This window comes from Spinacia oleracea, chromosome 3, assembly GCF_020520425.1.
Source record: "Spinacia oleracea cultivar Varoflay chromosome 3, BTI_SOV_V1, whole genome shotgun sequence".
Classification (NCBI taxonomy): domain Eukaryota; kingdom Viridiplantae; phylum Streptophyta; class Magnoliopsida; order Caryophyllales; family Amaranthaceae; genus Spinacia; species Spinacia oleracea.
In genome coordinates, this window is record NC_079489.1 from 7,044,592 (window position 1) to 7,066,431 (window position 21,840).

General features: G+C 37.1%; 5 protein-coding genes across 5 annotated transcripts; 3 read left to right on the forward strand and 2 right to left on the reverse strand.

Annotated features, from left to right (window-relative positions):
• Positions 1-488: 488 nt before the first annotated feature.
• On the reverse strand, positions 489-3,767 carry LOC110797457 (ribosome-binding factor PSRP1, chloroplastic-like). Its single transcript, NM_001426451.1, has 5 exons — positions 3,393-3,767; positions 1,842-1,985; positions 1,478-1,750; positions 977-1,085; positions 489-893 (listed from the first exon to the last, which is right to left on the reverse strand). The coding sequence occupies exons 1-5, from the start codon at positions 3,645-3,647 to the stop codon at positions 766-768; spliced, it is 909 nt and encodes a 302-aa protein (NP_001413380.1). The 5' UTR covers positions 3,648-3,767; the 3' UTR covers positions 489-765.
• A 2,990-nt stretch (positions 3,768-6,757) lies between these two features.
• LOC110797464 (disease resistance protein RPM1) lies at positions 6,758-12,257 on the forward strand. Its single transcript, XM_022002576.2, has 3 exons — positions 6,758-8,843; positions 9,142-11,206; positions 11,936-12,257. Exons 1-2 carry the CDS (start codon positions 7,999-8,001, stop codon positions 11,153-11,155), a joined length of 2,859 nt encoding a protein of 952 aa, XP_021858268.1. The 5' UTR covers positions 6,758-7,998; the 3' UTR covers positions 11,156-11,206; positions 11,936-12,257.
• A 733-nt stretch (positions 12,258-12,990) lies between these two features.
• On the forward strand, positions 12,991-14,244 carry LOC130469005 (F-box protein At5g49610-like). The gene has a single exon (XM_056838045.1). The coding sequence runs from the start codon at positions 12,991-12,993 to the stop codon at positions 14,242-14,244; it is 1,254 nt and encodes a 417-aa protein (XP_056694023.1).
• A 1,266-nt stretch (positions 14,245-15,510) lies between these two features.
• On the forward strand, positions 15,511-16,713 carry LOC130469006 (F-box protein At1g49990-like). Its single transcript, XM_056838046.1, has one exon. It carries the CDS (start codon positions 15,511-15,513, stop codon positions 16,711-16,713), a length of 1,203 nt encoding a protein of 400 aa, XP_056694024.1.
• A 461-nt stretch (positions 16,714-17,174) lies between these two features.
• LOC110796937 (disease resistance protein RPM1-like) lies at positions 17,175-18,305 on the reverse strand. The gene has a single exon (XM_022002029.2). The coding sequence runs from the start codon at positions 18,303-18,305 to the stop codon at positions 17,175-17,177; it is 1,131 nt and encodes a 376-aa protein (XP_021857721.2).
• Positions 18,306-21,840: the final 3,535 nt, after the last annotated feature.

Consider the following 21,840-nt stretch of genomic DNA (forward strand, 5'->3'; position numbering starts at 1 on the left):
CAAACTCAACCCAAAGCTTCAGACTTTGCAACATCAACTTTCCACTAACTTTTACCTACTTTTTCATTATTCAAATTCATATAAGACTCTCCTTATTTTTACACATTATCCATGCACAAACTCATTCATCTCAGAGTAGGATAGAGTGTCATGATTTGATATGGTCGGAGAAAAAAAAGTAGAGTTTTAAGTGAGTCTTAAATTTTCAAAATCACTTCCAAATTTGATGTAGTCTTTTACTATATTTATCAAGACTCTAACTCCAAACTCACGTGCAGACTCCCCCAAACTAGCTAGGGATGAACTCACCCTAAGCTGAAAGTCGAGCACGTATACATTGAGTTGTTCTCTGAATCTCCCTTTGTGTACGCGTCGTGTGTGGGTGAATCTCCAACAGTTAACGATCAAAATAAATCCACAAGCGGCTTTTGCACAAGCTTGTGCTATGTACCTCATCCTCAAAGCAGGCATTAAAGCAATTGAAACTTGTAGCCAACGTAACGTAATATAGTGAAGTAGAGCGTAAGTCAGTTAAGTCATGAATTTACAAGATTGTCTAACAAGTATAGTGCTTCTATACATACTTAGCACTGCGAAAAACAGATCATCCAAAAAGAAGAGGATAACCCCAACCAGAGAATCTCTAATATCCAAAAACTTCTCCATGGATTCCGCTTTCTGATCTCCAGCCTTGATTGTTTTTGCAGTTAACAACAAACAGAGATTCTTTTAGGTAAATCAGTAACCAACATGAGAAACCTCAGTCTATTCTGCAAAGGAGGGTTGTTTATCAGTTTGCACTGGCAAAGATTCCAACTTCTCTGTTTTGCCATCCTTGGGAATAATAAGCCCATATCCTCCCTCTTTCCTTTTGTACAAAATGTTAATGTCACCTGAAGAAATAAAGATCTCCCAATTACAAAAAAGGGAACTAATTAAGCGAAGCAGAGAGCTATACAAGAGGAAAGAGGTATACCAGTTTCTTCATTTCGGAATGCATAGAAGTCATGATCAACATTTTCAAGCTGTTCAACTGCTTCTGTAATTGTAAGTGGTGGCATATCAAAATACTTTGTTCGGACCACCTGACAGAAATGGTTCAAATATATAGTAAGGCGTTGCAAAAAGAGAAAGTTGAACATTACATGCCTGAAGTAAGAAATAATAAGCGCTTGTTTGGTTGACATGGGAATTTAATTCCCATAGGAAGTTGTAATTCAAAGGAAATTACTTTCGTTGTTATCATGGGAATTTCCTTAAGTTGTTTGGTTGACAACATGGGAATTAGAAATTCCCATGAACTTTGATTGACTAAGGGGTAGCTGGGTAATTTACTTCTCATGTTTTGCAAGAATTCCAACCCCCCAATCTATAAATTCCCATGAATTTCCACTTCCCCCAGTTTTAGATGTCAACCAAACAACCCCTAAGAATGGCACGCCAAGTAATGAAACTTAGGTGTATGAATGAAACCAACCTCTTCAATAAAGTCATCATCTTCAACAGAAACAGGAGCAGGAGCTGATTCCACTTCCTCCAAAACTTCCTCTCTAGTAATTCTGACTGGCTCGGGATCCCTCACCTTTGAGCGGTTGAAACCTTTCATATGCCGACCATGGTCAGAAACTTTGTCCTTAATCTTCCTCAATTTCCTCTGTATAATTGAGGATACCAAATCAATACTGCTGTACAGACTCTCGGCATCTTCCTCAGCTCGGATTACTCCGTGCCTCTTGGTAAATAAGGTGACCTAAACATAAATCAATTTATTACAGTTCTTACAAGGGTAAAAGTAAAACACAGAAAACAACATGAAAAACAAGGGGGGTGAAATTTAATACCTCACATCTCCTAAGTTTAGGCCCTTTACTGAGGTCTCCCCCTCTAGCAGACAAACGTACATCCACTTCCCTTACCAAATGGCTATGTTTTGCGACAGATTTTCCAACCTTATCTTCCACGTGGCTTCTAACATTATCACTTACCTGCAACACAAAGAATGAGGGTCAAATTCCCATTGACAACAACAATATGAAACCTTTTACTGGTTCGTTGACATCAACAATGAATCACCCAAAAGTTTCCCCATGAAACTAGTTATTTCAGGTTCTGAATGGAGAACATATTCATAGTTGGAACAAAATGGCTTACATTTCGGTTGCCCACATTACTCATTTTACTCTAATCAATCCACTTCAGAAACTTAGGGAAAGATTCAGAATTGTAAATGACATGGGATCTACGGATCTACCCATACAAAAACTTGACTGAAGAAACGAGTACAAGCAAAAGGCATTCAATCGACTCTTGCTAGTGTGTAAACTGCCACATAACTCGCATTTGGAAGCTGCATGATTGAGAATTGAGATAATCTAAAGAAAATACTCCAAATTTGACAGGGGGCCATTTTCAAGCATCTGAATTTATGTATATACCGGAGTATACTGATTATCTGTCACAATATAAATTTTACATCTCCACTATATTAATGTAAGATTTTCCTTTGAATTCCTTGCTAAGAAAACAGAAAGTTGCGTATTAGTTTGGATGGCTTAAAATAGGAAAATGGCCTATTGAATAGGGGAAGAGGGAGTACCAAAGGTGGTAATTGCAGACAATCTAACACTCATCATAGAAGCAACTAGGAAAATTCAAAGCTGGGATACTGGACACCTGAACTAAAGATAGATGCTCAGAGAAAAACTCAAACAATCTACTCCAAAAAAACCCAAACAAAGTCGTTGCAGACTATTCAAAATACGATGGCAACTTGAATGCTGGATGGATGATTAAACATAGAAAAACTTCTCAAGTGCTCATACTCATGAATGCAGAATGCATAACATATATTAGTGCTGAAAACACTTGGTCTTTATCAGAAATTCACAATGCTGAAACAACAAATTACTGAAGTGAACAACGCTCACAATCCATGGTAGTGTGAATGCAACAATCTCACCCACTTAGCAGTCAGCAATAATACAATTATTTATTCAAGCCAATCTCATACCTTGAAATGTTAAGCCTACTCAAACAAGTACCTCATCGCTAAAAGATTCCATAGATTTCTTCAATAATAACCCAACAAATGATATCATATGTCCAAAATTACATAATTTTACACTAACGTTCAGTAAAGACAGTAATTTACTAACAAATTATATCACATGTCTTAAAATTTGAAGATTTCACACTATAAGGTTAACATCAAAACTTCAAACAATTACTCAAAAAATGGCATCAAAAGAACAAGAATTCCAAAATCAAATTCGACCTAGATATTCAAACATCCAAACATTCAAAACACACTTCAAAATTTACCAATAAAACACAGAAATTAGAAAGATAAATTCAATTTTTTTTATTTTTTTTAATAAAAGGTTAGAAATAACCTCAAGATTTCGGCCTTGAAGGATGAGTTTGACAGAAGAAAGAGGGCCATCCCATGACATACAAACAACATTGGGCTTGTTTCTGCTGATTTGAACACTCTTAACAGCAACATTTAGTCCTAAAGAACAAGAATTTGTGAAGGTTGAACGAAGTGAAGATAGATTAGTGAGTGTTGATGATAAATTTATGGAATTGGAGAGAGAATTTGTCAGATTTGGATTCATATTAATGGCTGATGTACACAAAGTTGCCATCTTTTTAACTTTTGTTTCTTTTTTTACTTTGAAAACTGAAATGGAAGGTGAGGTTTTTGAAGGGGAGGTTTTTGTAGAGTTGCAGTCTTGCAGATAGTGAGGAGTGAGAGTGGAAGATTGATAAAGGGGGGTTGACGTGGCGTATTATCCATTTATCCGAATGTATGTCCAGATTCTTGGATCCGAAACAAAAATGGTGGGTTATAGGGACCCATGAATAATACTCTCGGTTTGGCTACTAGAATTACTAGAATTATGATGTTAATTAAAACGAAAATTTCTTCAATTTCATACGCGTGAAAATTATTAAAAAAATGACATTTTAAAAGGGATATTAAATCGAGTCTAATAATATCTTACTATACCTTTATTGTATTTTATAGATTAATGAGAATTAAAGATCAAACTTTTAGTTTGACAAAAATATATAATGGAACAATATTTAGAGACATAGGAGTACTATCAAAAACATAATTGTTCAATTGTTCATGCATATTTGGATAAGGATGGTGTCGGTCTCAATGCATATGTGTGAAATGTCCAAAAAATAAATAAAATTGAAGCATATATGAAAGTGAAAGGTTGCTGGATATTTTTTGTTTGGGTGATTTCAAAAATATCAAAATCAAAGAGACATATAAATTGGATCAGATTAAAGACAATAATTTTTCTTTTTCCTTTTCTTTTTAGAATGTAAGATGAAAGACTTTACTGAACTATTACTTCGTACATGTATTTCTAACTAATTTTGCAGGTCGAACTCATTAGAAATGAGGGGTTATAAGAGAAATCCTCACTCCAAAGAACCAATAGTGGGTTTGATCCCATAACTAGAAAATGTTACAAGGTCAAACTTTTTCACTAGGCCAAACCTTACTTGGTTAAAGACAATAACATGAAGTACTCGTATGATATATGCAATTTATACGGTTATATGTATGATTTTAAAATACAAGTATCCTTACAATCCAAACATTAATTAATATCAAGAACAAAGCAAGATAAGGTTCCATCTTCTTCTTCTTCTTCTTCTTAAGTGTGTGACTAAAAAAATTGAAAGATGCATGGATTTCTACGTTAATAAGAATAGTTTGGGGCGTAATCGTTGTTGAATTTCAGAGAAATGAAACGGGCCTAGGCAACCCAATAAGGAGAAGGATATTTTGATCCACTTATAAGTTATAAGTCAAATGGAAGTTCACAATAAAACCAAGCGGTAATAGTGAGAGCAACTCCACAAGCTTATAAGGTGTTTTTTTTTGGGTTTGAAAGAGTTACTTCATTAATATTTAAACATCAAAAGCTTCCAAGTTTTGTTCACATGGCCGCACTCCTTACGGAGGCAAAAGTACAACCATCAATGACATAATTACGAAGCAAGCATATAAGGTGTTATGTTCTCTCTTTTTTCTCTAACGTGGGGCAACTCAGATGTGGGTAACAATGAGTTTCAATAATAGTGATAGAAAATAAAAACAACAAAAGAATCATGGTAAATAATAATAATAATAATAATAATAACAAGGTAAAAGTGATCAGAATAAGAAAAAAAGAAGTAATAAGAATAAGATAGCTAGAAAGTAAAAAATAATACTCCGTACTCCATAAGTAAGAATAAGGTGAAGTAAAAAAGTTATGGTTTGGTGTGGTCTGGTATGGCATTTCATTGAGAATTTCAAATTTGGGGTGTGTAAAAAAGTAAAAAACTATTTTACATATTGTAGATTCTTTTATTGGAAAAAAAGCTCTATCCATCGAGAATTTCAAATTTGAGGCGTGTTTAGGCTTTGTCATGTTCGACTTATTTTGATTTATTTTACACAAATATGTTCAGATAAGTTCAGTTAGGGGTATTCATCGGTCCAAACCCGGACCGGACCGACCCGGACCGAAGACCAAAATTTTGATAATTCAAGAGCCGAAGATCGGACCGGTTAAGCTTGGACCAGACCCGGACTGGACCGAAAAAATCGGTCAAAACCCGAACCAGACCACTTTGGACCGGTTACAGAACTATTTCTATATATTTGTATTTTTTTCTAAAAGTTATGGTAAGACATAAAAAAACATATTTAAAAAACTAATTGTTTAAGGTCTTTTAGGAAGCTAAAATAAAAAATATCACAATATGATAATATTTACAACATATTAAAGGAGAGAGTTAAGTTTTTAAATAGTTTATATTATATTTTATTAAGGAAAAATCGGTCTGGTCCAAAATCGGGTTTTGAACCGGACCGGATCGGACTAGACCGAAGATCGGAAATTGATATTTCTCGACCTGAAGACTAGGCTGATTGCCTTCCATTCGGTCCAATCCATTTTTTTTGTCCGGACCAATTTTCGCACACCCCTAAGTTCAGTTAATAGTTCAAAAAGTTCATAAAATATAAGTTTTTTTTATACATTTAACACATAATTAAGTTTATTGCAGACACAATAATTTTATTTTCAGATAAATAAAGGACAAATTGTTTTTTACCACCTATAAAAATCAAAAAATTGTTTTTTACCACCTAAAAAATTAAAACTTGTATTTTACCACCTAAAAATATATTAAAACTTGTTTTTTACCACCCAAAACCAAAAAATTGATGTAACGTTTATGTATGGCTACCTAATTCAATTTCCCTCCTATTTTTTACACTCCCTATGTGATTTTCTTTAACTCTTTTACCTTTCTCTATTTACTTCCATTAACTTTTGTCAATTTTGTGAATTCAGTGAAAAATAAGGAAATGGGGGAAGAGAAAAGAGTTAAGTACATGAAATCGTAGAAAAAGAGAACATATTAGAAATATTACCGTTATTATAGCACCCCACCTAACATTTTAATATATTTTCCAATTTCCAGGTGGTAAAAAAACAAGTTTTAAACTTTGTTTAGGTGGTAAAATACAAGTTTTAGTTTTTTAGGTGGTAAAAAACAATTTTTTGATTTTTTTAGGTGGTAAAAAATAATTTGTCCATAAATAAATTCAGATAGATATAGAAAAGTTAAGTTAAATTCACAAAAGTTCAGATAAATCCCTAAAAAAAACATAAGTTCAGATAATAAAATAAATCGAATAAATGGAGTTTGATTTTTAACCTTTAAGTCTTCGATCTAGATTTCCGCAAACTATTAAGCTCTCAAGCAAAAAAAAGGCCCATTTCCTACAAACCCACTCCATAGTCCATACACTATCTAACATCCAGGGGGCGTTCTTTCAAACCACCACCACCACCACCACCTCCTCGCATCAATGAAGAACTGCACCACCCCACCACACCTCACTAGAGCGCCGAAATTGACGGTCGCCGCTCATATATGTTCCGTCGCCCTTCATCTCCCCCTTTCTCAAATTGAGGGTAACTTTCAGATCCAGTTGTAGGTGAAGATTGTTTTCGCGTGTTGTAGGCTGTTTCCGGGTGGGCGACGTTTGATTTCACGGATAGTTGTGACGCATCACCGGCATCACAATGACGATTGCAGGGACTGACAGACTGAGTTGTTTGTCAGTCCCTACAATCGTCCGGTGGCGCTGGAGGTGACGATTGTTGCTGAATTTAGTGGTTGAATTCAAGGGATACATCTCCCCTTTGGTGTCTTGGTGAGTCGTATCTAAATCTCAATGTCATTTTTTATTTGATGATTATTTGGAATCTTTAATTACCACTTGTTTTGAGCTCTGGAAAGCAGAAACTTGAAATAGATTCATTTTTGCTGGTATAAGATTCAACATAACTAGTTGTTCTTACTTTCATATTACCACTTGACATAGAGTACTAAATTAAAAAAAATCAGTTTTAGGGTTCTTTAATTGTTTAGCATTTTGGATACCACTATCATATTTTTGTTGAATTATGATCTTATGAATCTTCAATCTGAGTCATCTGATGCTGTAATATTGAACAAGACATTGCCCTTGACTCAAATTTTAGAACATATGCATAAAACCAACACATCTAAGATGCACCAGGGTGCACCATGCACATTCTCACATTTTCCCTTGCATAATGTGAGAAGGACCCTTAATGGGCATAAAAATACCCTTGGATGCACGGGTATTTTTAGCGTACTAGATTGGGGAATGTAGATATACAATGCGCCTAGTGGATGCACATCTTGACGAGTTTTAGGCCACTGTCAATGAGGTCAGATTCATAATTTTCTGGAAGATTTCCATATGTATCATATATTTCTCCCACCTACTACCCCAAAAAATTATACTACTGTGATTATCAACCTGGTCAGCAGTGGATGGTGGGTGAAGACTGAAGAGGAAAGTTGACTTAGAAAGTCTATTTGGAAGCAATTTAGGAGCTTTAAGTTGATTCACAGTTTACAGAGGAAATACGAGTACGAAGAATGGCAGAGACAGTAGTTTGCTTTGTTTTGGAGAAGCTCTTCCCTTTAATAACCGCAGAAGCAGAGATGTTAAGGGGTCTTCCCACAGACTTGGTGGCCATCAGTAATGAACTTAGGAGCATAAAAGTTTTCCTCAAGGATGCGGAGCAAAGGGTAGAGGAAAGTGATGGCATCAAAGAATGGGTGAGACAAGTGAGAGATGTAGCTTATCAAATCGAAGATGTGATCGACGAGCACTTGCTGCTTCATCATCCTCGCGAACGCCATCATAATCACTTCTTCAATGTCTTCAGTAACCTAACTCGAAGTGTGGTGCTATTGAGGTCAAATCATAGGATAGCAAATACCATAAAACGGATCCGCTTGGAGGTCCTGGAAATTAACCAAAGAAGGAGTAGTTTTTCCCTTGGTGGAGGTCCAAGCTTTTCAAATGGACTGGATAACGAAGATCCACACAAGCGCGCAGACCAAGACCCACGAGCAGGCTTTCTCTATGTCAATGAATCAAAACTTGTGGGTATTGACGAGCCCAAGAGAGATATAATTAGGTTGTTGGATTTGGAGCTTCAGGATTTCCCTCAAAACAAAGTGATATCAGTTGTTGGTATGGGCGGCCTAGGAAAAACTACACTCATAAGGAAAGTGTATGAGGACATGTCTGTTAAGAAGCACTTTCCTTTCCGTGCTTGGATCACTCTTTCTCGACCGGGAAGATCCATTGATATAATCAGGAGCATGACCAAGCAGTTTTACAGATCTGCTTTTGATTCTGCCCCCCTGGAAATTGACACTATGGATGAAGAGTCTCTCACTGAGGAAATGAGGAACTATTTACGAAATCAGAGGTACGTACTGGCTAGTGTGAAAACTTATCTATTGTATATAGGGATTATATGAGCTGATTGAGCAGAAGTCTAGTTTTGCTTAAGTTATCCTTGTTTGCAACTGCTCTAGAGTTTGAGTTGAGCTCAAGCTTGTTGAGCTTGGTAAAGCATTTTTGCAAAACAGTAGGATTATTTATGTGAATGTTTCAAAAACTTTTTATTTTCGCATAGCCTTTACCAGGGGATATGTTAATCTACAAACTGCAGTTGAATACTGTAGAATTTGTGATCTTTTCTCTTAAAATGTTTCTTTTTGCAGGTTCCTCGTTGTTTTTGACGATGTTTGGAACATTGAAACGTACATTAAAGATGTCCTACCCTCTTACAACAATGGTAATAAAATACTGATGACAACACGCCTTGAAGATGTTGCCCTTGCTTGGAAGGGGTCATCTTGTGATCGCGTTTACAAGCTTCAACCTTTGTCTGCTGAAAAAGCTTGGGATCTCTTCTGTAGGAAAGTATTCGGAGGCCCTAACGCAAAATGTCCTCAGGAACTGGATAGGTTGTCACGAGAAATAGTAAAAAAATGTGAAGGAATGCCGCTTGCAATTGTGACTATAGGTGGTCTATTATCAACAAAAAACAAGTTTGTTATAGAGTGGCATAAGTTGTGCAACAGCATTGGTGCCGAACTGGCAAATAATCTTCACCTGGCTAACATTAAGAAAATCCTACTACTCAGCTATCATGATTTGCCTCACTACCTAAAACCTTGTTTTTTATACTTCGGCATCTTTCCTGGGGACCGTTTAATTGAAAACACACGGTTGTTTAGGTTGTGGATAGCTGAGGGCTTTATTTATAAGGTATCAGGCAAGACACTCGAAGAGGTTGCAGATGAGTATTTGACTGAACTCATCAGAAGAAGCTTGGTGCAAGTGACATGGGTTGACATTGCTAAAAGACCCAGGGGTGTTCGGGTCCATGATCTCCTACGTGAAATAATACTTCTAAAATCAAAGGAATTGAGCTTTTGTCAAGTTCTTAACAAGGAAGACTTATTCATTGATGGTCAAAGTAGACGTTTGGCGATTCCGAATGATAATGTCGGCACTAGTGCTAAGTTGGTTATTGAGGGAACTACTAAAAGGTCACATCTGCGTTCACTGTTTCTGTTTGAGGGACATGAAGTAATGCCCAAGTTCATAACAGGCTCATTCTTAAAACAAGTTCACCTCTTGAAGGTTCTTGATCTTCAAAATGCTCCATTAAGCCAGATCCCAGAATCTGCAGGTGGTTTATATCACTTGCAGTATCTAAGCCTGAATAGCACCAACGTAGAGAGGCTGCCAAAATCTATTGGCAAACTTGGGAACCTCCAATGTTTGGATCTCAAGAATTCTCTCATCCGAGAGCTACCAGCTGAGTTAAGTAGAATCTCTAAATTAAGACATCTTATCTCATATTCTTACTATTGGGATGATGCCTTCAGTTTTTATGTGAGGAATGTCAGAGCAGCGAGGATTCCAGCTGCAATTTGCTGGAATTCTCAAGAGATGCAGAATTTGGGATGGGTGGATGGCAGTTATGCAGTCGGTTTTATAGATCAGCTGGGGAATTTAAAGCAGTTGCGAAGGTTAGGAGTGGCGCACCTCAAGAGGGAAGATGGGAGGAACCTGTGCAATGCAATCAAGTACATGCATCACCTTCAAGCATTTATGGTTGCTTCAAGAAGCAAGGATGAGGTTCTTGATGTTAACCATATTTTGTCTCCCCCTCCAATGCTCCGCCGCCTTCTCTTAATGGGACGGCTGGAGAAGCTCCCAGATTGGATTTCAAGGCTTGAAAACGTTGTCAAATTGGTTTTATGTCATTCCAGATTAAATGAAGATCCACTTGAGGTTCTTGGAGCATTGCCAAATTTAATGAAGCTAATAGTTTCCGAGGCATATGATGGTGAGAGATTGTATTTCAGTGCCACCAGGTTTCAAAATCTTAAGGTGTTATGCCTTTATTGTCTCTGCAATCTGAAATTGATTGAACTGGAGCTAGGGACTCTGCCTGTTCTGAAAGAGCTACAACTTGGACCTAGCCCACAGCTGAAAGAGGTTCCCACTGGCATCCAACACCTTAAGAACCTAACTCTCCTCAGGTTCCATGATATGCCTAAGGAATTCACAGATACTCTTATTCCGTATAAGGGACAGCACTATCACATCATCGAGCATGTAGCTAATGTGTATATCAATTTCAAGGCTGGTGCAGGTCACTGGGAAACCTCATCTTTAAGGTCTCCACAAGAACGGAAAATGGTGGCTCTCTGGCAGTGAACTGATAAATCTATACTGAAATGCTGTCACAAGCACACCAAGAAATACTAGGTCAGTGCTTTTCATCTTACATCGACCCAGGGAAGATTCATCCTTCTCTCTTTACATGGATCAAACATTTTCTTGTTACCTTAATCTTTGGAGGCTCAACTAAGTTCATTATAGCCACAAAAGTATATCACTTACAGATGACACTTGTATACAATTTTTTTTCTTGGGCTCTATTTGTTTTGACGGAGAACATTTTTCACGAAAATGATTTTCTCATTTTCCTTTGTTTGGTTAACTGTTTTGTTAAGGGGTAGAAAACAATTTCTCCAAAGGTGGAACTAGTTCTTCAAGAGTAGAAAACATTTTCCTTTTGTAAGGAAGAAATGACACATTTTACTTCCTACTCCTTACCTCTCTCTTCTCTCCTCCCATCTATCATCTCCCTTCCACTTCCATTTCCTTTTCCTCCAAAACTTTTCTTGTAAGAAACCAAACAAAAGAAAACTATTTTACAATAGTCTTTTCCCTTGAATTTTTTTGACCATGGAAAGTGATTTCCGTCAAAAGAATCGGACTCTTCGTTTTGATGTCCAAGGATAAATTGGTTTACATCTTAACCACCCAAGATCTTGCTAGGGACATGATTTTATGCTGGATGTTATTAGACTTATTATTGCAATTGTGTGCTATGATAGTCGGTTGTGGAGTGAAATATTTACTTCTTGCTATGCGTTCTGTTTTTTTGAAGTCTAAAGACTCTTAATCATTGTTCTTATTTAATCGTTTTAGGGTGAAGAAGAATTGTTGAAGTTACTGGTACCAGCCTACCAGGTCCATCAGTTTTTCAAGAATGAAGAACCATGTTTACTTTGCTGGTGTTTCTTCTGTAAAATCTGATATACATGTATTTGTGAAGGTATCTCTGTCTACTTTATCCTTCATCTTTTTCTATAGTTACTCATAAATGATTTCAGGCTGCTTATCCGTCCCGGGCCGGGTTGATTTATGGAAAATGGAGACTAACTATTTTCTTTATTCATAATAGTATTTCTATAATTTGTGTTCTTTTTCCTTTGAAATTATAAGTAAAAAATGCCCACGTATTATAACAGTTGAAATTATAGACACTTTCTGTTTTATTTCCTATATGAAGAATATTCTGTGAGTATCTGATTTGTGAGAGAAAATATTATAAATACAAAAATAGTACTTCCTCCATTTTTTTTTAATTGCACCATCTGGGATTTCACGCTTGCCAATGCACTATTTTAATCACTAATATCTCTCATTATACCTTTTAAAAAATTATAAAAATTTGATCATTCGAAAGTATATTTCGAGACGAATCTAACAAGATCCCACATGAATATATTTTTCCTTACATATAAATCACAAAAATTAACTATATAAGAATATGTGAATAGTGATAAAACCAAGATGGTGCAATTATTAAAAAATGGAGGAAGTATATGATATATTTTATAGATAGATTGAATGATAAATTTGGTTCCACGTACTCCTAATTGACTAAGCTTAATGGTTATTATAATGGGTCAATTATTTGTCAAGAATGTTTTTCTGTTGAACAGATCCTGTCCAACTTGTAGGCTTGTAACACAACTCCATACATTTCAAATTTGGTAGATTTAATTTAATTAGTATTGTACTTATGGTTGTGCCGGGCGTTTACTTAGTATCTAATGACATAATTAAATTATCTAGTTTAGAAGCTTACCCCACAAGGAGCCCTGAGCACGTCCATACCTTAATGATTAAGAAGCACAGTTAAAAAGCAGACATAATCACACCAACTAACAAAAATGAATTAATGCCTTAATGATTAAATGAGCGAATTAAGCACATCCCAGCTTCTTCTTACTCCAAACTCATCAATTAACAACATCCTGAATGACAGCCTATTAATTGAGATTCTTCAAAGGCTCCCTTGCAACTCTGTCCTTCGAGCAAAATCCGTCTGTAAACACTGGTTTTCTCTCCTCTCTGACCCTTACTTCCACCGGACCTTTGTCCGGTATCACGAACAACATGCATTACCTTTCACCCTTGTATACGAGTTTCATTTCTGGCGTCGCTGTCTCAGCGACCATCTCCATCACAACTTCCATACGGTTTCAGACCACAAAAATTTCCAGTTGCGAGGGTTTCACCTAGGTTTCCTCCCTTGCTTTCAACCATGGGAATCACACCCCATTTGGGTTGTGGCTTCCCACAAAGACCTCTTGGTTTGTTGTCACCTCAAAATATCCTTATTACAAGGTGTATACTACATCTGCAACCCATTAACCAAGCAGTGGCTCGACCTTCCACCTTCCCCGGGCCACCATAGGGTAGCAGATACTGCTGTCAGCTTCATTACTTCTGAGAAATCTGTTTCTCTAAACAGCTTCAAACTGGTGCAAATCCCTAAACTAGACTCATGTCATAGTAATAGTAACTGCTTTGAGGTAAACATGTTTTGCTCCGAGGAGGGTGAGTGGAGAAAGTTTAAGATAACTTCTCCGCGAAGTTTCACAAGGACTTGGCAGTTCAGGCCTGAGTCAATAACCTTCAAGAACAAGTTTCATTGGCTGGTGAACAGCTCGAATGTTGTTGTTGTTGATCCGTTTGAGATAACTAGTGGATTCTGCCAAGTTATTGGTTTGCCAGCGGATTTGAACCCTGACATAGGAATTTGCTTAGGATCTTGTCATGATAATCTTAGGGTGTGCCAAATTTCAAGAGGGTGGTCAAATTGTGAGCTGATAGTTTGGAAACTTCTAGATTATGTTACTGGAAACTGGGACTTGGAATGTAAGATCAGTCTTAAAGAGATGGCGTTTTTCGAGAATGTACGTTTGCATAAGTTTGGATTTTCGACTATGGAGGTGTTGGCTTTCCATCCGGCTGATTTCGGGGTTTTGTACTTGAGATTTGATAATCAGATAGTGTTGTGCAATGTGAGAAGAAAAACACTGGAAGTGGTTAGTGAGTGTTTGCAAGACTCGAGTTTCTCTGTAGGAACATGTGGTGTGTTTCTGCTTATGCATCCGTGTTGGCCGTCGATGATCCCTTCACTTCCCCTGTTAAAGGAATGCTGAAATATCAGTTTTGTTGTGTACTACTTATATAGGATGTGCCTGTTTTGCACTTAGATGTACTTTATGTTGTACTGAGTGGATTTTGGTTTGCTATTTTGAGAAATGAGAACAATGTTGAAGTACATGTTATAGCTAAATTCTGTACCTAAAACTCGTTCTGAATGCAATGTTAATACGGAGTATGTCATTGACAGTACACAGTAAATCAATAATGCAAGGCTCTAGTTGGAATTTTTCCCCTTTAAAGATATGATCCAAATGTATGTATGGCGTAATCTAAATAAGCTTTGTTTGTTTTGATGAAAAACACTTTTTCGGAAAGTGGTTTTCCAAATTTTTGTTTTGGCTTTTGTCAAGGGTTGAAAAATAATTGTTCTTAGGTGGAAACATTTTTTTTCCTTTTAGAAGTAACACCAACAAAAGAAACAATTTTAGAATTGTGTTTTTCAATTTTCATTGCAAATATTTTCCGCTGAGCCTAAAACTATGATACCATACAAATACTTCCGTTCAAGTACATACATGATACATCTTGGAAAACAATTAGGTAGCAAATATGTGTAACTTTAGTCCATGGAATTACAAAAAATGCCAAGCACGGATAAATTACTCTGTATTATGCCGCTTGTGTAGGCTTTGCTTGTTATTTGAGATTGAGGTGAATGAGGGCATGCCATGAAAGATTAGGCACAGGTCATTCGTTAATTGTGATGGCTGTAGCGCGAACCAGTCTGGAATGCTCGATTTTGTTAATTGTGATGGCTGTAGCATTAACCAGTTTCGAATGCTCGATTCATGTAACCAATTTGTTGATACATCTGTTGGTTAATGTGTGAGTCGGCTGCCCAATCGAGTTTGAACCGATAGAAATGGTCATGCATATTTAGTAGTGCTGCTGTCTTGCAGAAAGAATATAATACCTCCCCACAGAATTTAGGCTTAAGTTTAATGTCCCAAATGCACAGCAGATATGCAGTAACATTGTCTGAGGCACATGTTTAATCATGGATGCTCACTAACTCATAATTTATCTGTCACAAATTAATAAAATCCCATTAATTTAATGCTTTACTTCCATAATTGAAAGATTAGTAGTAAGATTACTCGATCATAGAATCAGGATTGAGGGAACCACGTATTAGAATATCCAATGAATCTGACAGCTTTATCAGGAAAATGTCAACTTATTACCTCTAATTTTAGCCAAATCCTTTCCAAAGGAAGAAAATTTTCTACCTTACAATCAAAACAGAACCAATAAACACAATGCAGATTGACAATCTCCCTGACAGCTTACTCATCGAAATCCTTAAAAGACTACCTTGCCAATTTGTTCTCCGATCTAAAACCGTCTGCAAACGATGGCTTTCTCTCGTCTCTGACCCTTTCTTCATTCGTTGTTTCGTCCACCATCACCAACACGACGTTAACCATTCCCCGCCATTCACGTTGGTGCACCAGTTTTATTATTGGCATCACCATGTCACCGAAACAGCGTGTAGGAAGATCCATGCAGTTTCGGAGCACCCAATTCTCCAAACCCGAGAATTCTTCCTAGACTTTCTCCCCTGCTTCCAACACCCGGATCCATGGCCCATCCGTATAGTTGCATCCCATGGAGACCTTGTGGTATGTCACGACAACAAACTGTATTCCCATCAAAGCAAGTACTACGTTTGCAATCTTCTAACAAAGCAATGGCGGGCGCTCCCGCCAATCCCTGGTCGCCACGTGGAGGATGACATGGCCATTGGTTTAGTACTATACGGCGATGAATATGATCTTCCGATGGTCAGCTACAAGGTGGTTCGGATCCTTAAACTTGGGTCTCGTAGTAGTCATCTCATTTCCGAGATCTTTTCTTCCGATACAGGGGAGTGGACCGAGTCCTCATTACCCTGCCCACCGAGCATACGCCGGTTTTGGCAGTTCAGAACAAGTGCTGTTACTGTAAACAATGCCTTACATTGGATAATTAACGGTAACAATGGCGAAACCGTAATTGTCCTCGATCCGTTTACCGGCATCAATGGTGAATGTCGGCTCATTGATCCTCCCCTCGAGTTGAAGTTCGAGATGGCACATGTTTGTCTAGGAACATGCAGGGAGAAACTGAGGATGTCCACAATAAAAGGGGTGCACCCGAATAGGATGCTTAAAGTTTGGGAGTTGCAGGACTATGAGAACGGGAAATGGTTATTACAGAACAGGATATGCCTAAAGGAGATGGTGTTTGTTACTGATTATCAGTTTGATATGCTCGAGTTTTCGACTAATCTTGTTCTGAGTTTCCACCCAAAAGATGGGGATGTTGTGTACTTGAGATGCCATAATCATATAATGAAGTGTAATATGAGGAAGGGAACGTTGGAAGTGGTTACCAAGTGTCTTGGAGATCCGACTTTTGTTATCCGTACTCTTACAGTTTTTCCTCTGGTTCATCCCTGTTGGCCGTCATTAACTGCATAGTGAAAAAACAGTAGTTTAATTAGAACTTGTGATTCCTGTTTCATAATGAGCTGTTGATGATCTTTTCCTGATGTTTTTAGATTTCTTGAATAGAGTTTGTTTTATTCTTTTGTGCCACAAGAATGCTACTTTTTCTTTTTGTCACAAACGTTATCTGTATATATATTTGGTTGTTGCATCATATTAATCCTCTGAAGCAGGCTGTTTGACTGTAGATTTTCAAAAAATGTGGTAAAATTGGTTGTTGGTTATTAGCTGTTTCATACGAAAATGTAATTACCAAAATGAAAAGCCAACGACCAATGTAAAAAGCTACTCTTACTACGTTTTGGCAGAAAAGCCGATTTTATAGCCAAGGAAAAGTCATTTAATATTATTGACTGTTTGACCAAAATAAAAGCCAAAAAACTACAAGCCAATGAAAAAGCCAGCAAAGAGCCACTTACCAAACAGGCCCTTGTTCATGAAGATCGAAGTGGCCCCGAATACTGTGTGTACAACAGTGTTTCTCGTTCATATGGACATCGTAAAGAGGAGGATTCCCAACGACCAGCTCCAGCCTTAGAATTGACATATACATTAGGTACATGGTTGATGATGCCAAAATGCTGGCCTATGTTTGGAGTCAAGTCATCTGAAAATGTTTTCGGCATATCATGTAAGTTAAGCAGAGTTAGGCTCTTAAGGTGTTGGATCCCTGTGGGGAACTCCATATGTGGGCTTGATCCGAGTTCCAACTCCTCAAGAACAGGCAAACTCTCCGGCTCCATTGTTATCACTTTCAGATTGTACAGATAAAAAAGCCGTAGAATCTTAAGCTTTTGAAACCGCATTGCACCAAAATACAGAGTTTCACCATCATATGCCTCTGAAACCACAAGCATCTTCAGGTTTGGCAGCTTTCCGAGTGGCTCAAATGAGCCATCTTTCAAACGTGAATGACAGAAACCAATCTTAACAACGTTTTCAAGCTGTGAAATCCAACTTGGAAACTTCTGCAACCGTCCTATTAGAAGAACACGGCGAAGAAACATAGGAGGTGATGACATATGGTCTAAATCAAGCACCTCATCTTTGTTTCTCGAAGCAATCAGAATTGTTTGGAGACGATGCATATTCTTGATTGCGTTACAAAGTGTGCTTCCATCTTTTATCTCGACCCCTGCAACTCCTAATCTTCTCAACTGCTTCAAATGTCCGAGTTGATCTAAGAGACCTAATGAATTACTACTATCCACCCATCCCAAATTTTGCATCCCAAGAGAATTCTGACAAATTTCAGCTGGTATTTTTCCTGCTGTTACATTCCTGATGTGGAAACTGAATGTATCATCCCAATGGTAAGAATATGACACAAGATGTCTTAGTTTCCGCAGTTTACTTATCTCAGTTGGTAGCTCTTCTACTAGGGAATGTTTGAGATCCAAAGTTTGAAGGTTCTGAAGTTTACCAATAGAACTAGGTAGCTTCTTTACTTTGGTACCCCTGAGGCTTAAATACTGCAAATGAAATAAACTTCCCACAGCTTCTGAGATCTGATTAACCGGAGCATCTTGAAGATCGAGCACCTTCAAGAGACAAAAATTCTTCATGAAAGAGCCTATTATGGGCTTATGCAGGGGTTCGGATTGTTGGTTTGACAGAAAGAGAGAACGAAGACAGGTTCTTTTGATACTTCCCTTGATGGATTTCCATAGTACCAGAGTTCAGCTTACCATTCTGAATCACTAACCGTCTACTTTGAGAGTTAATGGGTGAATTTTCCTCATCTAAGACTTGACAAAAACATAATTCTTCTGATTTCAGAAGGATTATTTCTCGTACCAGATCATGAACTCGAAAACTCCTGGATCTTCCAGCAATATCTACCCATGTAATTTGCACCAAACTTCTATAGACAAGTTCAATCAAAAACTCTTCTGCAACTTCTTCAAGGGTTTTCCCGGACATGTTTGGAATGAAACCCTCGGCAATCCACAGCTTAATCAACCTCTTGCGGTCAATAGAACAATCCCCAGTGAGTAAGCCCATGTACAGGAAACAAGGTTTCAAGTAATGAGACAAATCGTGATAACTGAGAAGCAGGATTTTCTTAATGGCCAAATGAGGATTGTTTCCTAATTCAGCACCAATGCTGTCAAATAGTTTCTGCCATTCTGTGGCAATCTTGTGTTTTGTTGATAGCAGACTACTAATAGTCACAAGTGCAAGCGGCAATCCTTCACATTTTCTGACAATATCTTTTGATAACTTAGCGAGTTCTGGAGGACATTTTGCCTCAGTGCTTTGGAATGTTTTCCTGCAGAAAAGTTCCCATGCCTTTTCTGGGGACAGATGTTGAAGCTTGTACATATGAACATAAGATGACCTCTTCCAGGCAAGGGCAACATCTTCAAGACGCGTTGTCAAGATTATTCTGCTGCCAGTACCGTTAGCTGGTAAGACATCTTTAATGCATGTGTCAATGTTCCAGACATCATCGAAGACAACCAGGAACCTGCAGAAACATTCGTGTACAAAAAAGGAAAAAAAAGCATAACAAAGATACCATCTTTCACACCTTGTACTGTAGTATTATTTACAGACGGAGGTAGTACTATTTAGGGCGTCAAACACACATAGTTGAAACAAGTATAACCTGGAAAGTAACTTATATCCTATTGTCCTGCTCAAATTTAAACTACATATGAATTAGATTCTCCAATTTCACTTGAACTGAACCTGAACTTTGTATAACTAATACTTCTGTATCACAAACATAAACAGGCCCAATGTAACCCTGCCTGAATTTACTCGAACCGAAACCGATTTGAGCTACCTATTTGGAATTCCAGACACTAAACAACACAGTTATAGGGAAGATTATGTGATTATATTAATGCTTTAAGGTCACAAAATAGCAGAAATACAATTTAGCAACTTTGAGGTTGCAATTCTCCAAAATAGTGACTTCAGGTCACAAGTCTCAATTGTTTACTAAAAATTATCAATGCCCATTGCTACTTCCCTTCTCCCCTTTTATTTGTAAACACTAATGCTCTATGAAATATTAATCTAGAAAAATCTAGAAATATGCGATTGTAAATTATAATATAGAATATTCTTAGAAATATCTAAAAGCTAGGCAAGAAAAATCTAGTAACTAAAATGTCTAGAATTATCCTGAGAGAAATCTAGATAATGAAGGGAGTAGAAGAATCAAGAAATCAGAACACAACAACTATAAATATATATGATATGAGAAGTAGAAATAAGGGTTCTACCAGAGAGATAAGTGAGAGATATGGGCTTTCACAAATATTGTTGTACAATTCTTTGTTATATAATTCAGGTTCATCAAAATTTCCGCTTGCGCCTTCAATTTCTATTATGCGCTCTAACAGTGCTTTCCTCTGACTGCTTCAGTTTTGTTGTCTCTTGTACTTCCTTCCTTAATGATCTTGGCCATATTCTATGTAGCTTGATTCTTCCTCAAGAATCTCCACCGCCCAAGCAAGATTTAGGTTCTCGTCAACCTTGTACAATTGAAAAACTAGGGGATCATCAATGGCAACAACATTAGCCGGTTTCTTAGAGTTGGACTGTCGCCAGCCATCAGAAATCTTGTGCACCAGTTGTTGTACTCGAATCTGAGACTCTCAACACTCATGTTTGATATCGAGATTTTAAACTCGTTGCTAAAGCTAACCTGCATTAACAAATAACATGATAAACATTCCTTGATTTTACCATTTTTACTGTTTTTGTTCAATGGATAGACCGATGATAAATAAACTAAGTTACCTTCCATCCCGCTTTATCAAGATTCAGTACCAAAAAAGTCACTTTGACAAGTTAGTGTATATTGGACAAGTTCTATGTCATCATTTGCATCATAGAAACACCCTCGAGTTTTTGCATCGTCTACAAGGTTCCTCCACACCGATTCACTGTTGCCTAAAGTACTCCCGCTGCCAACTATCCATAGACAGAACCTACATTATACCAGGCCGACTAAAACTGATTAGTATGAAGTAATGAACCGTATTATGATGAACTTATAAACAAAACCTTAGCGGTTTTGTTTTTTTAATAAAATAAGTTCCGTTAAGTTCACATGAGGGCCGGTTTTCAGGTGAAAAGAACGAAGGTAGGATGCTCAGAAGTATATATATATTACCTTGGTAAGAGCTACTTTTGTTCTCTGACAATTTGTAAGGCGTCCAACTGATCCATTTACATTGCTCCGAACAGTTGAGATTGTTATGATGTCTTCCTCACCACCTTGGAATCCATCAACAAAGCGTATATTGGTGCATAAATTTCCCTTATGTTCTGTATAGTTCATGCCAATTTTTTCTTGCAGCAAACGTACTTGACCCTTGTAATCATAGATTACTCCTACATTCACCTTCTGTTTCATGACACAATAATAATCTGCATATATTGGCAGATCAAAATATATCAGATCATTCAGATCATGGAAAAGTGATTGTCTGTGCCACCAGAAACTAGCCACGCAGCAAGGACCGTCTTCCAACCCATGAACAATACAACATAACACAGTATTTTACCATATTTATGAGGGTCTAGTAATTTTGTTACAAATAATAATTAGATTTGGACTACAATTCTAATACTAATATATATTAGTCCTAGACTTTTAAGTTAGATTTAGATTACTAAAGTATGACATCACGTTATCCTGAGTCAAGCAGGAGTACTAATTAGTTAGTTTGTACTATATATGTATGTCTCTTGTTATCAGCAATACAATTCAAGGGCTCGACTGATTGTTTGTCGAAACAATTCAAGGTTTACTTTTTTCTGTATAATTCCCATTTCAAATCCTTGTTTTTCTTTTCTTTCTTCTAGATCAATTGAATATTTTCAAGGATAAATTGGACTGAAGGGAGAGCACTATCAAACTATCAGCAAGAAGAAAGAGAAAATCAAGGGCTTAAGCTGCTAAAGTTTGAAGATTTACATTTTCCTACTCAAGTTTGAAAGTGAATACTCATCTCCCTTTTCCTTCCCCATTTTCCAAAAATCAAGGTGTTCTTTCCTTTTCGTATATGTATTATCAATTTTTTAATTTTCGCATAAATTCTGAAGTTAGGGTTTCATAATTTCGATTCTTGCGTAATT